The sequence below is a fragment of the Salminus brasiliensis genome, chromosome 9, assembly GCF_030463535.1.
Source record: "Salminus brasiliensis chromosome 9, fSalBra1.hap2, whole genome shotgun sequence".
Lineage (NCBI taxonomy): Eukaryota > Metazoa > Chordata > Actinopteri > Characiformes > Bryconidae > Salminus > Salminus brasiliensis.
In genome coordinates, this window is record NC_132886.1 from 32797485 (window position 1) to 32810811 (window position 13327).

Sequence of the window (13327 nt, forward strand, 5' to 3'; positions counted from 1 at the left end):
AAATGTTTTGGGCCAATGTGTACATAAGAATAGAAAGAGAGATACAGAGAGAAGCAGGGACATAACTCAAATTTAAGGATCTTGTTTCCCCTTGAAGTCATTTTTCAGCATTCATGTGGTTTTATGCACCATACATAGTAAATTATTTGTATAACCATTTTCTCTTTAAACTGAACATACGTTACACAGCCTGGATCAGTATCCATTGCAGTTGCTGTGCTGTGACATCTCATTGAACACAAGCACATTAGCAATGTTACTCGTGTCAGGTCCCAGTGATTTCTCCTGTTCTGAAGCAAAGATGAATTCAGAACAGACATGCTGAAGTGTACAACTACACCACTCAGTGTTCCAGCAGAAGCAAAACACTCAGTAATCATATTTGTAATGGCAGAAGCTGATAATGATATGTGGAGGATTTTCCTTGCTGTTAGGACATGAGTACTTTTCCCTCTGGGGACTGGAAAGTACTGTGATCAAGCACAGCACAGGGGAGTGAGCAAACATCAATGCAGCTTGCATACATTATTCAAGAGTTGGATGTGGTATCTTGTGTAAGCTTCTTTTAGAAAACTGGAAGCATGTTTGTTTATGTGAGAATGTGTGTGTGTTTGTGTGTGTGTGCTGGCATGCATCTCACTGATAGCAATAAGAAAACACTCAAATTTTGATGTTAACCATTTATATTTTTTAGCCATTACTTGGTGGATTTAATCGTTAAAGTTTTAGAACATGGATGTTCCTGTGATGGCATTTTAAGGATTGTTACAGATCTTGAGGTCTTCTCTAAAACAGCCTAACATGGTCATATTGGCAGGTGTTTTAAATGTTCTCCACACCAAATTATTTTTTCAGACTGTAGAGTGGCTAATTTTTAAATTATTTTGATATTGTTTAAATCCCTTCCCAGAATCATATGCATCTGCAACCTTTTTTTTTCAAAGGCCATAGAAACCTTTCTGAATCCCGGCATGGTAATACCACTCACTTTAACAATCAAGAGCAAAACAACTAAATGTCTGTGGTTTAAATATGAAGTATGGTTTATTAAATATGGTTCTTCAAAATCATCTCAAATGATGTGATCATCTATAGCTAATGTGCCACACCTCAACCTAATTTTAGACATTTTAAGTAGTATCAAATTTTAAGTTACTAAAATAAGTTATGTACAACTAGGTACATACACCGATCCGTCTTTTTTTGTTCTGATATCGATACATAAACTTAAATTACACCGCTAAACTATATACCTTACCATGTGGGAGAGACTAACAAAAGTTAGTAAACATGTTAATGTCAGTTTAATGCTTATTGTTTAATGTTTAAATATATATATATTAACACATATAAATTAATCAAATTGCTGTTCATTTGTCGCTAAAATAAATTATAGCCTGTGGTCAGGACTTCTGGGCTCCTCAAATGAAAAATGAAATTTGAAGTCTGTGTAACCAAAGAGGAGCGAGCAGCTCCTTCCTTCTCGGTTCTCCTTATATGGAAGACCAGCTCTGGCATTGACGTCATTACCCCCTTGGTCAGTAATTGCATACAAAATATTTCCATGTGGTAGATTTTCCTAATTAGCTTCTTCTTTGTCCCGACAGTCAGCATTAATGGGCTTCTCTAAGCTGTTGACCTTCACTCTTAAAATTATGATGTTAAAGATGCTCTCAATGCAGGCCAAAATTAATAGCATTTTAGAGGCACATAAATCTTCTCCATCATGTTAAAAGGTTTAAGGTCACCTCAACCCGGAAATTAGGGTATCAGAGAATCTCAGAATTCCCCCCTAGAAGAAAATCTTTCCTGTGCCCTGTCCACAAAGCTCAGGATCACACGTTTTCAAAGGAACATCTAAAGAAGTCCTGTGAGCTGATGGATTAAAAACTCATCAGTTCAGTTCATCAACACAGCTCACTAGCGCAACAGGGCACAAGGTGAAGAAAATCTGTGGATAAATCTCAAAAGAGCAGTGCAATCAAGATTAGCTAGGAAGCCCCTAGAACTAGAACCCTTTTGCAAGAATGAATGGAAAATCCCCCAACAGGAAGCTCTCAGCTGGCTAAAGTAAGCATACAGTATGCTTCCTATACTTGCCAAAAAGGGTGTTACTAAGTACTGACCATGCAGGGTGCCAAAACTTTAACTTAAAATAATCTTGCTTATATATTTTTTTATGAACCAGAATTGTGTAAGTGAACTAGATATTCTGTTCTATTTAGCATTTATTTTTTAACTCTTAATGAGATGGAATATATGGGGAATTCTCAGATGGACTGTAGTATATTGTGAGAGTAAATACATGTTAAAAATGTGAACACTTTCAAAGAGCAAAGAATATTATGCTAGCATAGTTCTGATTCCTTGTTGGTATTTTGCTCTTGGGGCTTGTATCCAGTCAATGTGCTTAAAAGTAAGAACCATGTGGTCATGTAGTTGCTATCTTTCCATTATCAATAGGGCCTTTCCTGATGCAACATAAAGCTGACAAAGCCTCCCACTGTGTTATCTTAGAAAGAGGTTAATGCTTTTGTTGACCTGCTAATGTCTTAACTATGTGTGGCCTCCATAGCTTATCACATATCTACTGTACACTGTTAACATATTCTTCTCTGAAATGTGTCTGAACTCCAGCAACACTGCTGTGTCTCATACACTCACATTAGAACCATGCATGTCTCTTTAATGCCACTGTCATTGTTATGTTGATGGACCATTACCAGAATAATCTTTGGTCACTGGTGTTTCAAGAGATACAGTCAGTAATTTTATTCTTACAAAGTACTAGATTTTCTGTCCTATTAGCACAATTAAAAAATGCTAACACTTTAATGGGATGCTATATAGGGGCAATCTCAAAAGGACTGTAACATTGTGTCAGTAAATACATGTTTCAAATATCAGGCTAGAATAGTTTTGATTCTTTGTTGATATTTTACACTTGGGGCTTGTTTTCAGCCAATGTGCTGGAAAAGTTTTATATGTCTACAAAGTAATTGTATGCCTACAAAGTACACCTTTTGTGTACCATACATCTGTACGGTAGGTCCACCTGATAAATATCACCAGTATATGTTAGTAGAACTGGCAAGTTCTTTTGGTGTTTACACTGTTTTGATAGTTCACTGTACTGTCAGTTTCACTGTATTGTCATTAACTGAAAAGAGTTTACCGTGACGTGAACAGTTTTTTTTTATTGAAACATTTATTTAAAAAACTTTCGAGCATTGCTGTACACACACTGTAACACTGTATAGACAGCAGTTATACTTGATCATGAGTTTGCTGTGGTAAAAAATAGACAGATATTGATCTCTCATCACTGCTTGTCACCTTAGGCTAAAAGATCCCAGTACTTATTAGGTCTCACAACACACACACAGGCTGTCCTATAATGACACTAGTCCACAAACACACAGGAAGAAAATATGCCTTTTTAGCTCACACTCAGTTTAGTAGCACTAATTTCATACACCATGTAATGGAGCAAAATAAAAGAAAATCTAAGTTGTGAAGAACTTTCCCAACCTGCCTCTATCAACTTGATTTGTATGTGTTTGACCCCAATATGTTTTTCTCAGCAATAATAAAAGCATGGAATGATTTTATGTGAATTATGTGACAAACACTGGGGGCAAACATTGGCCATTGCAAAGAGCATGAGACCAAACAGATGATTCCCAGCAGCCTATACTCTTAAAAGAGCAACATCAAGCTGCTTGGAAGACCTAATCTCACTCTGCTTTGAACTGAGCCAAAATCGCTTAGGAAGGTGCCCACTTCCCTGTGGTGCTCTAGTGATAATGACAGATCTGTCCCATTAGAGAGTACACCAGACCATGGATCCATTTAATAATTATCTGACTTTAAATAGAAAGAGTGGAAAAGAGAAAATCTGTTTTTGTCATATAGGCATGTTTAGCAGTGCCACTAAAGGGGTTGTGATTTCAGGGAGTTGTTTAATTCAACAGCCATTAATGTTAATGTGTTAATGTGTGCTAAGTGGAGTGTGTTTCTGCTTCTTTTTTTCTCACTTTTTGTAGATCTTTTGAGAATGAAATGTGTTCTGACACGTCACTTAAATGTGAAGGAGGGAGAAACGAGATGAGGTTGGAATTAAAAAGCCACATTCTCTGTGGACCAATACCACAACTAAGTGGAACGAAACTAGGGGTGGGATTCACCAGAGGCTGTACTGTCACAATGTTTAAAACATGGTATAGAATTCTTGTGATTTTATTGGACAATATTGCATTTGTAGTAAACTTGAAAATTGACAATATGATTTCATACTATTTAGATGGTTGGCTTGGACACATGGTTCAGAAAAATAAAAAACATCTCAGCACTATCTTCTGGATAATTATAGTATGACAGTGGTCTAGCATATTAAAATATTAAATAGAAAATATGAGTACTTGGCCTCTGTGGATTAATGTTTTTGTCATCCAAACTATCACAATGCTACGTTGTGCTTGTTTTTAAGTTGTTTCTTTTTTTTGTTTTTGTTTTTTTACCACTATAACTGCTCAAGCCCTACACCTGACAAGACAAGAGACATTGTGGTGTGACTTGGCTCAATGACAACAGTTTAACTTTTCATTTTTACTGATGCCTCTTTGCATCAAATGTATTATTAAGTATAGTAGAAGCTGGTGAACAGGTTCCTCAGGGAAAGAAAAAGGACAGGAGATGTATACCATTATTAGATGTCCACAAAACGGCACTAAATCTTGTAAAATCTTCCCATATCTTTCAGTGCGGCTTTGAGGAGTAAATTGATATTGGTTTTATTGTGAACTTATGTATTGTTTGATCTTTGAAGGCAGAGTAGTCAAAGTAGGTTATCATAGGATCTTGATTCATGTTCTTTAAAGATGATCTCTCTCTTCTCCAATTCTTTTCTCTTTCTCCCAATCACATAAGCCAAAACTAAGCATCAGACAGTTACTTTTAAATCTCTAATTTTTATTCTAGTGATCTAGTGATAGTTTTGTTGCCGAAAAAGATCAATCCAGTGAAAAACCTTCAATCAACACATTGTATCATGTAATTTTCAACATCCCTTCCCAAACTCAGCACAATGTACATATAATCCTGAAAACCAGTATTAAAGTTTTGAAAAATGAATCCAATTTTAATTGTTTTGTGGGTATATTCTTCTCTCACTACCAGACACTAGATGGTACTGGAAAAAATAAAAAGAGACCAATTTACTCTGTGTAAAAATGGAAGGCCTTGCCATACTCTTTTATTAAATAGTGTTAACCTCAATTTATTAGGATTCAAGAGTTTGTCATGTGCACAGCAGAAACAAGCAGTTACATTGTACAACTGAATTCTTACTTCATCCATTTACAGACACAATCTTATAAATATCAATATAAAAAGAGAGATTTTTGCACTGTTTGATTTTTCCTGTAAATCATGTTTTTGGCCAAATTTAGTTAATCTTTTACTAAGCTATTCTCTGTTAAGAACATTCCTAATTTCTCAATGCATTTGTTGCATGTGATATGTAGAAGTATCACAGAATTGTCAGAAATGTGAGGTGGTTGGACGTAAGTTATTAGAACAAGAATAAAAACCAAAACAAGAGCTTAACTGAAAACCAAATAATTTAACTTCAAAGGCTTATGATCAGACAGGAACACAAATACACAGATACAAGAATAATCAACAAAGGCCAGATGAGGGCAGAGATAAGATGTTCATGTTCACCTCAGAATTCATTTTGCTGCTGGCTTCAGTGCATCATCAATGAAGATATGTGCACCAGTACCTGTGGCAACAGTACATGCCTAAGCCACCAGCCTGTTAAGGTGCTATGTTTTGAATTGTGAGCAGTCCACACTTTGCTCTTTCCATCACTTTGATACATGATAAGGCTGGTCTCATCTGTCCACAAGACCTTTTTCCAGAATGATATTCCACACAGTTGATTTTGGTAATCCCAAGGTTTGACTTTTGTCTCTAATGATTTTCTTCTTGTTTTTCAGCCTTATAATATCTTTTTTCTTGTCTTTATGTTAAACAATGACAACAGGCTTCAAAGGTGTGTAATAGCTTAGAACAAGTACAGGGATCTTTAGTATGCTCTAATGAAGCACACCAAGTAATAAGGGCCTGTGAATAAAAATATCCCAAACATTATGATACCCTAAAACAGCGAGCAATGATAATTTCAACATGGTGAAACTGAAATATACGCAAATACATTTTGCGTTAAGTCTGGAATGCCTTTAATCATGTCAGATCTAAACTGTTTTGTAATTAAGTTTCACTTTTGAAGTATGAAAATGAATGTTAGTTTTAGATTAAATTTTGAGAAAAATATTGCTCAAAATATCAACATCTCTCCTCTGTTTGTGTCTGCAGAGCAAATCAGCAGTCTCTCGTAGGAATTGAAGAAACCCCCCTCCCCAGACCCTCAGTGACAATGTGTGGTTGCACCATAGTGGTGTTTATTTCTCTGGTGGGCTTGGCACTTATGTTCTTTGGTGCTGAAGCTGTCCCAGCCCATGATGGCAAACTTGTGCGGACCAACAGGTTTAAGCGGCAAGCTCCTGATGGTGGAGGCCTCCAAAGCAACCAGACACAGCCTATAATCTTTAACCATGTTTACAACATCAATGTCCCTCTGGAGTCCTTGTGCTCTGTTGATCTGGACTCCACCGCAGAGTCAAGTCAGAGGGATTCTGCAGTTCCTGATAAGCTACCCACAGAATACACGGAGCAGACCATGGACTCAGATAGCCAGGTGACCTTCACTCACCGCATCAACATCCCCAAGCAGGCATGCGCCTGCCCTGCCTCAGCCACCCTGCAGCAGCTAGCCAGCCGTATAGAAATGCTGGAGAGAGAGGTATCCCTGCTACGAGCTCAGTGCAGCGGCAGCTGCTGTGGAGAAAACTCTGCCATGGGTGAGTCACAAACAAACATGCCTTCCCAGTTGCAGTTGATGGAAAGAAGACTGTTGGTTGTACAAAAGTCAACAACAAGTATTAATTTTTCTAACCGTTAGAAATGTTAGCATTATTATAATGCTTAATCATTTAATAGCACTTATTTCTCATTTCTCACACATAGCTCATTAAAATAATCAGCAAAATTATGACAAAATTATGACTTTATTTAGGACCGGTGTGCCCAAATGGAATCAGGACATTCAACATAACTTAGGTGATACGTAATGGTGAACAGAAATCGGGCAAAAAAGAAGAACCAACAAGCATTATCCATAACTACACCCCAGGGCCTGATAATGTAACATAAAATTGAGACAGTCAACGTGAAACTTACATTTTTCTCCCTTGACAAATAACTGGTTTTCAAGAAGACATTTTAACACTTTAAATTTTTTAACAAAGTCATTGTAGGAACCTTGTTCTACTAAAAGCCTACAAAGCAAATTCAAGCCTTCTCAGGACTAGTGGGTGAGTTGGCAAAAAGATTTTAAAAAAAGGACCCCATTGAAAGATTCAGGGATCCGTCAAAAGTTTTACAGTACCAGTATTCTGAGCAGGTAAAACGGGCGGACTAGGGGATTAATCTTACTAATTGTGTCAAGATCTCTTTCAGATTCGCATAGATCTAAGCAAGATCTCATTGTTGTTCCCCTTGCTGCAGATTTAGAGCACCCACAGATTGAGTCAGAGATTTAAATAAATGCTTCCCAGGCCACAACAGAGAAAACAATCTGTTGCTTGGATGGCTGGTCTTTTAAGATCTTCCTGGCCTTGATCCAGCACTGCTTGCTATAGATGATCTGCAGGTCAGGTTGCTCGGTACGAATGATGCGCTTAGCTAAACACACCACCCTCTAGAGAGCCCATCTGTCCCTCTTGCTGTTCCCAAAGCAGACTGTGATATTTCCTGTTCACCTTGAAGGGTAGTCTAAAGTCCCTAAGGCGTCTGAGGTGCTGAAGACAGTGACAGGCCTTCTTCACCAGGGAGTTCATGTGGCAAAAAGAGGGTCTAAAGCAAGAAGGAATATGCAAAAAAAGGCAAAGTGTGATTGCAACAATCGTGACTGCAGCCTCTTTTCCGATGCCATCTTAGTTCCATTAAAAATACATTTATTAATGCAGTAAATAAAAGCGTAGAAGTGTACGGATTGCAGAAAACGAAATCCACTGGCACAGCAGGAAGGTAGGGCTAGGGTGTTTTTTGTTTTGTTTTGTTTTTGTAGCTTTTACATAGATGGTCATCCAAGAAGGCTGGGGTGGAAAGAAACCTAACTGAAGAAACAGAATGTCCTGATTATTATTGAGATGTCATCAAAGCCCAAAGTAAATTTGACAGGCATGAATTCAGAGATACAAATACAATGTTTTCCGCCAGTAACTGACAACACCACTCTTTTGAAGGAAATAATCTTTTAATTAATAATTTTTATTGCAAAAAATGAGTTTAATATAAACATAAAAAATGTTTGTACATTATTTTTTACTATTATGCCTAAAGTAGCTAGTGAAGGAAACCAAAATTATTATTGAGGGTTTCAGTATTTGTCTCTTGGTTCCTCTTCCTGCTGCAGTGTGCTAAATGGAGGCAGTGGCAGTGTCTGTTGGGAGAACACAACCATGGATGGTGTTAACATTGTGCTTGTTTAAAGTCTCAGTGGTGCACTTTAGCGGATTCACATCTGCAAGCCAAGGCTATGGAGGCCCTCCAGGGGTACTAAAAACAGCTGAAACTGTGGTGTAAGAAAAAGAAAGGCATGTTAAGCTAAACAAATGAGGTTAGATGGGAGATTAATTACAAGACCATTGACATAGGTCTTTCCCCCAGACCCTTGGTGTAAAGCTAAGTATTTCAAGGAAGCTGGCGCAAACTAGGCTACAGTTGTCAAAGCTAATGAGATTACAAGCTGCTGCCTCAGTTTCAGTCTGGTGATTCTAGAGTCTTTAAAATCCAAAATGATTGAAGTGTTCAGTGAGCAATTAAGATCACAATAATAGGTTGATAAATAGGAAATTGAAACTTGTGCAAGTGCAAGTAATGTTTCATAACTTACGCAAAATATAGCATAGCATTTTTTGTTATATTTGTTTGTATTCATAATTAGAAAAAATAGAAATTTTGATTATAGAGATAGAGAAATAGAGATTTTGTATATAAGAAGATTTTAGGATTGATGTTGGGGTACTGGCCTCAGTATCACTTGGACTGAAAAGAAAACCATTCCCATCACAGGTTCTGAGAGAAGTCTACTTAAGATGAAACTTTCTTTTTGAAAAGACTATAACTAAATATGTCTCCATTAACCAGTTTTCACTGTCAAAATAAATAAGAGTGTTGCCAAACCTTAATTATAATGATTCTGCCCCATATCCAGGTCGCTTGGACTTTGTTCCCCACTGCAGTGGTCATGGAACCTTTAGCATGGAAGTATGCGGCTGTGTGTGTGATGAAGGCTGGACGGGTAAGAACTGCTCTGAGCCACGGTGTCCAGATGACTGCTCTGGCCAGGGCATGTGCATTGAGGGCGAGTGTGTGTGTGATGGGGACTTCGGCGGCGACAACTGTTCAGAGCCAAGATGCCCAGGAGATTGCTCAGACCGTGGCCTGTGCGTTGACGGAGAGTGTGTATGCGAAGAGGCCTACTCCGGTGAGGATTGCTCTGTTGGCAGATGCCTGAATGACTGCTCGGACCAAGGCATCTGCATAAATGGAACATGCCAGTGTCGACCTAGCTTTCTGGGAGAAGACTGCTCACGTGTCTTCTGTGCAAACAACTGCAGCCAAAAGGGAGAGTGTAAGGATGGCTTCTGCATCTGCCAGGAAGGCTACACTGGAGATGATTGTGCTTCAGGTGAGGGACATTGAAAATTAATTCATATGTGTTACACTGAATGCAGCATTTTGTAGCATGTTTACCTTAAAGTAACAACTTCAGAGTCATTGTGATAATCTATCATCACTACTCTGGGCTTGGCATGTTAACTACACAGAGAACTACACAGAGAGCTAATTACAAATAGCGAACAGAAAACTGCGTAACACTGTGTAACCAGTCATGTTTGTAAAAAAAAAAAAAAAACCTTTATATTTACTCTACTGCACCAGTCCACATGCCGGTTTTGTATCCCTCAGTTTCACTGCAGTGAAGAAAACGGAAATTTCCCACACCACCTGTAGGGGGAGCCTAGGAACATAAAAAAAAAATTAATTCTCCATTACGGTGCTTTAAATCCCATAGCAAAGTTGAATAATTAATTACCTATTTAAATAATTACCTAGACACTGTCCTATCTGGACCTGGACTGAAAAACTATTAATTAATTTTAACAGTGTGTTTAGACCACTTCTTGTTTTACCCATCTTCTTAAATTACCATTTCAGGCCTTACATTTACATTTGTGGCATTTCAGCTGACGCTCTTATCCAGAGTGACTTACAAGGTTACCTGTATTACAGAGGTGGGTCAGTGTAGTGTTAGGAGTCTTGGAGACTGGGGAATTGAACCCCAGTCTCCCACATGGTGTGGTAGCTCAGTGGCAGGTAGTGGTGTTATCTGTTGCGCCACAACAACCACCTACCAGGCCTAGAGATCTGCTACTGCACTGATCATGCCATATGCTGGTTCTGTATCTGTCAGTTTGTTAAATGCATGTGTACCATGACAGAGAACCTAAAACGTGTTTTGTGTTTACTGCAGTGAGAGTAAACATGAATTATTCACCACACTAGCGGGGGGGGAGGCAAAAAGAAGCAAAAAAATACTAATTCTCACATAACGCTGCTTTAAGTTGCCTCCTTCAAGCAGATGTTCTGTATATTTGGATAAATAATTACTAGTAATCTGTAACATATTGCATTTCAAAAGTACCCTTACCAGTACAAATATAGCTATTATTTTGCAGACATTTATTGACATTTATTAAAGTGACATGATTTTATTCCTGTGTAGTATCACGTATCGAAGCACTGCTATACAGAACGCCACTCCACTCCTATAAATTAAATGAAATAAAAGCATTCAGCACATAGACTTATGGCTGGGCGATATGATAAAAATACTATATCACAACAAGACAATTTTCACAATACATGATATGTATTACAATACATGTAATCACAGTCTAAATTCAGCAGTAGTGACAGATTCTTAAACTACAATTCAGATATGTATATTGAGTACAGTGATTTTTATTCAACATCTGCAATTTTGCGCCTTTTTTTCCAACACGTTTCTTGCGACCCTGTTGGCCATTTGCCATGAAACGCTTGATTGTTCGGTGATCACGCTTCAAAAGTTTGGCAATTTCAAGACTGCTGCAACCCCTCTGCAAGACATCTCACAATTTTTGACTTTTCAGAGTTCGTCAAATCTCTCTTTTGACCCCTTTTTCCAAAGGAAAGGAAGTTGCCTAATAATCAAGCACACCTTATATAGGGTGTTGATGTCATTAGACCACACCCCTTCTCATTACAGAGATGCACATCATCTGATTTACTTGATTGGTAGTTGGCTTTCAAGCCTATAGAGCTTGGAGTAGGACAACATGTATAAAAAGGAGGATGTGATCAAAATGACTAACCAAAATACAAACATGACAACAGAACATGGGCAACACAAAACGCACACCTGAGGCTGGTGTAAAGCTAGGGAGCTAAACGTAAACAGGGAAACAGAAATGGGGAGATATAACTAGAACTAAACTACTGGCCGTGCCAGAAAGTAAACATGCTAGAAAGTAAACAGCACTCGTCAGGTGCAACAGAACTTACTAGACGTGGATACGAAGCTTAGGGATCAGTTGCTGTACCCCAGAGGCGACTCAGAACAAACCAGTGCAGTAGTACTCTCATGAACGACTCTCACAGACGTCCTTGTGGAGAACTAACTAGACACTTGACTATGTGGACCTGATACAGACGCCAACTCACCAGGTTGGCTCAGAACGGCAACAGTCGAGTTGAACACAGAAAACGTGAAGGACTCCTATGGACGTCCTCGTGAATCTCTAACAAGACATTGGACTAAGCTAAGACGCCAACTCACCAGGTTGGCTTAGAACGGTGAATTCTCGGCCAAGGGGTGTTCGCGTTAGCTCCCTAAATACCACAGCCTCAGGTGAACCAAATCAATAAAGCAATGAACACAAATACGACACATGTAAACACAACTTAAAACACGGCGTGATACATGAACAGAATGTCAACATAAAAGTCCCAAGCATGTGACGTGAACATGAACCTTGAACTTACAATCCGTGAATCATGAAATCAACTGAACATCAACTTAAAAGTCCTTGAAGCCTGTGGACCACGGCTCGGGACCGCCCCCGGGGCAGGCACGGCGACGCGGACCTGACAATTATTAACAATTAACATTGCAAATGTCAGGGTAACACTGGAATGGAAGCTTAGCATCATCCAATTGACAACATGTCAATTGCAATAATAAATCATCACACAATAGATTTGTGTATATGATTTCTGATACTGTCACAAAACCACAATACATTGCTAAAAACAGTAGAATCAGCCATCTCACAAACTGAAATTTGTCTGGTTGTTCTTGTACATGGAGTATAGTATTTTACTTGGTTACTATTTTAGCATTGTAGCTTCAATGCAAAACTAAGCAGTAAAGTTCAGACATCAAACATTATGATTTGTTTGGCAGACTGTCACTTTTTTAGAGCAGCATTATGGGAAATTATTATTTCTTGCTCCTGAGCTACCCCTACAGACAGGAAGTGTAATTTGTACTTTGGGACACCACTTAAGGACACACATTCCTGAACAAAGAGATATAGAACAGTCACTGAAAGTAAAAGAAGCTCATGGACTCAGGCAGTAGAGTAACATTACAGGATTTTCACAAATATGGCTTGTATATGTTCTTGGGAGTGTTGTCCTGCCTATTTCACCGAAGTTACATAGTGCAGTTAGCATCCTAAAATGGTTACATTATTTTTAGAAGTAGTACGACATACATCTATTAATAATAAGCAACCTTTAATATTCATTTCATTTAGCATCAGATTCAGATTTATTATCCTGCAAACACACAGAGTCCATGAATGAGAATACCTCAGTTTGCCTGGGCAGAAGAGCAACTGCATGGCTGACTGGTACACACAACAAGTCCAGCTCCTATGCCCCCAACTGCAGCTCAAAAATTGGGGATGGTTCAGTGTATAACAGCATCCATTTGTCAAAAGTCACATTCGCTGTGGAAGACATGTCACCTTAGCTAGGGCTGAGGCAATTTCTGAATCACACTTCACTTGCAATCACAGCTGGTTCTAAGAGGAAAAAAAGAAAGCAGGCAAAAACCTCCCACGTCGCCGCAAACAGCTGTCATCTC

General features: G+C 38.5%; 1 protein-coding gene across 3 annotated transcripts in view; it reads left to right on the forward strand.

The window, feature by feature from the left end:
* Positions 1-13327, forward strand: part of tnr (tenascin R (restrictin, janusin)) — a 142087-nt gene that overhangs the window by 72249 nt on the left and 56511 nt on the right. For all 3 annotated transcript variants that reach the window (XM_072688249.1, XM_072688248.1, XM_072688250.1), the window contains exons 2-3: positions 6382-6926; positions 9344-9820. In XM_072688249.1, the coding sequence (XP_072544350.1) occupies positions 6443-6926; positions 9344-9820 (961 nt within the window). In that variant the 5' untranslated portion in view covers positions 6382-6442. The remainder of the gene's footprint in view (positions 1-6381; positions 6927-9343; positions 9821-13327) is intronic.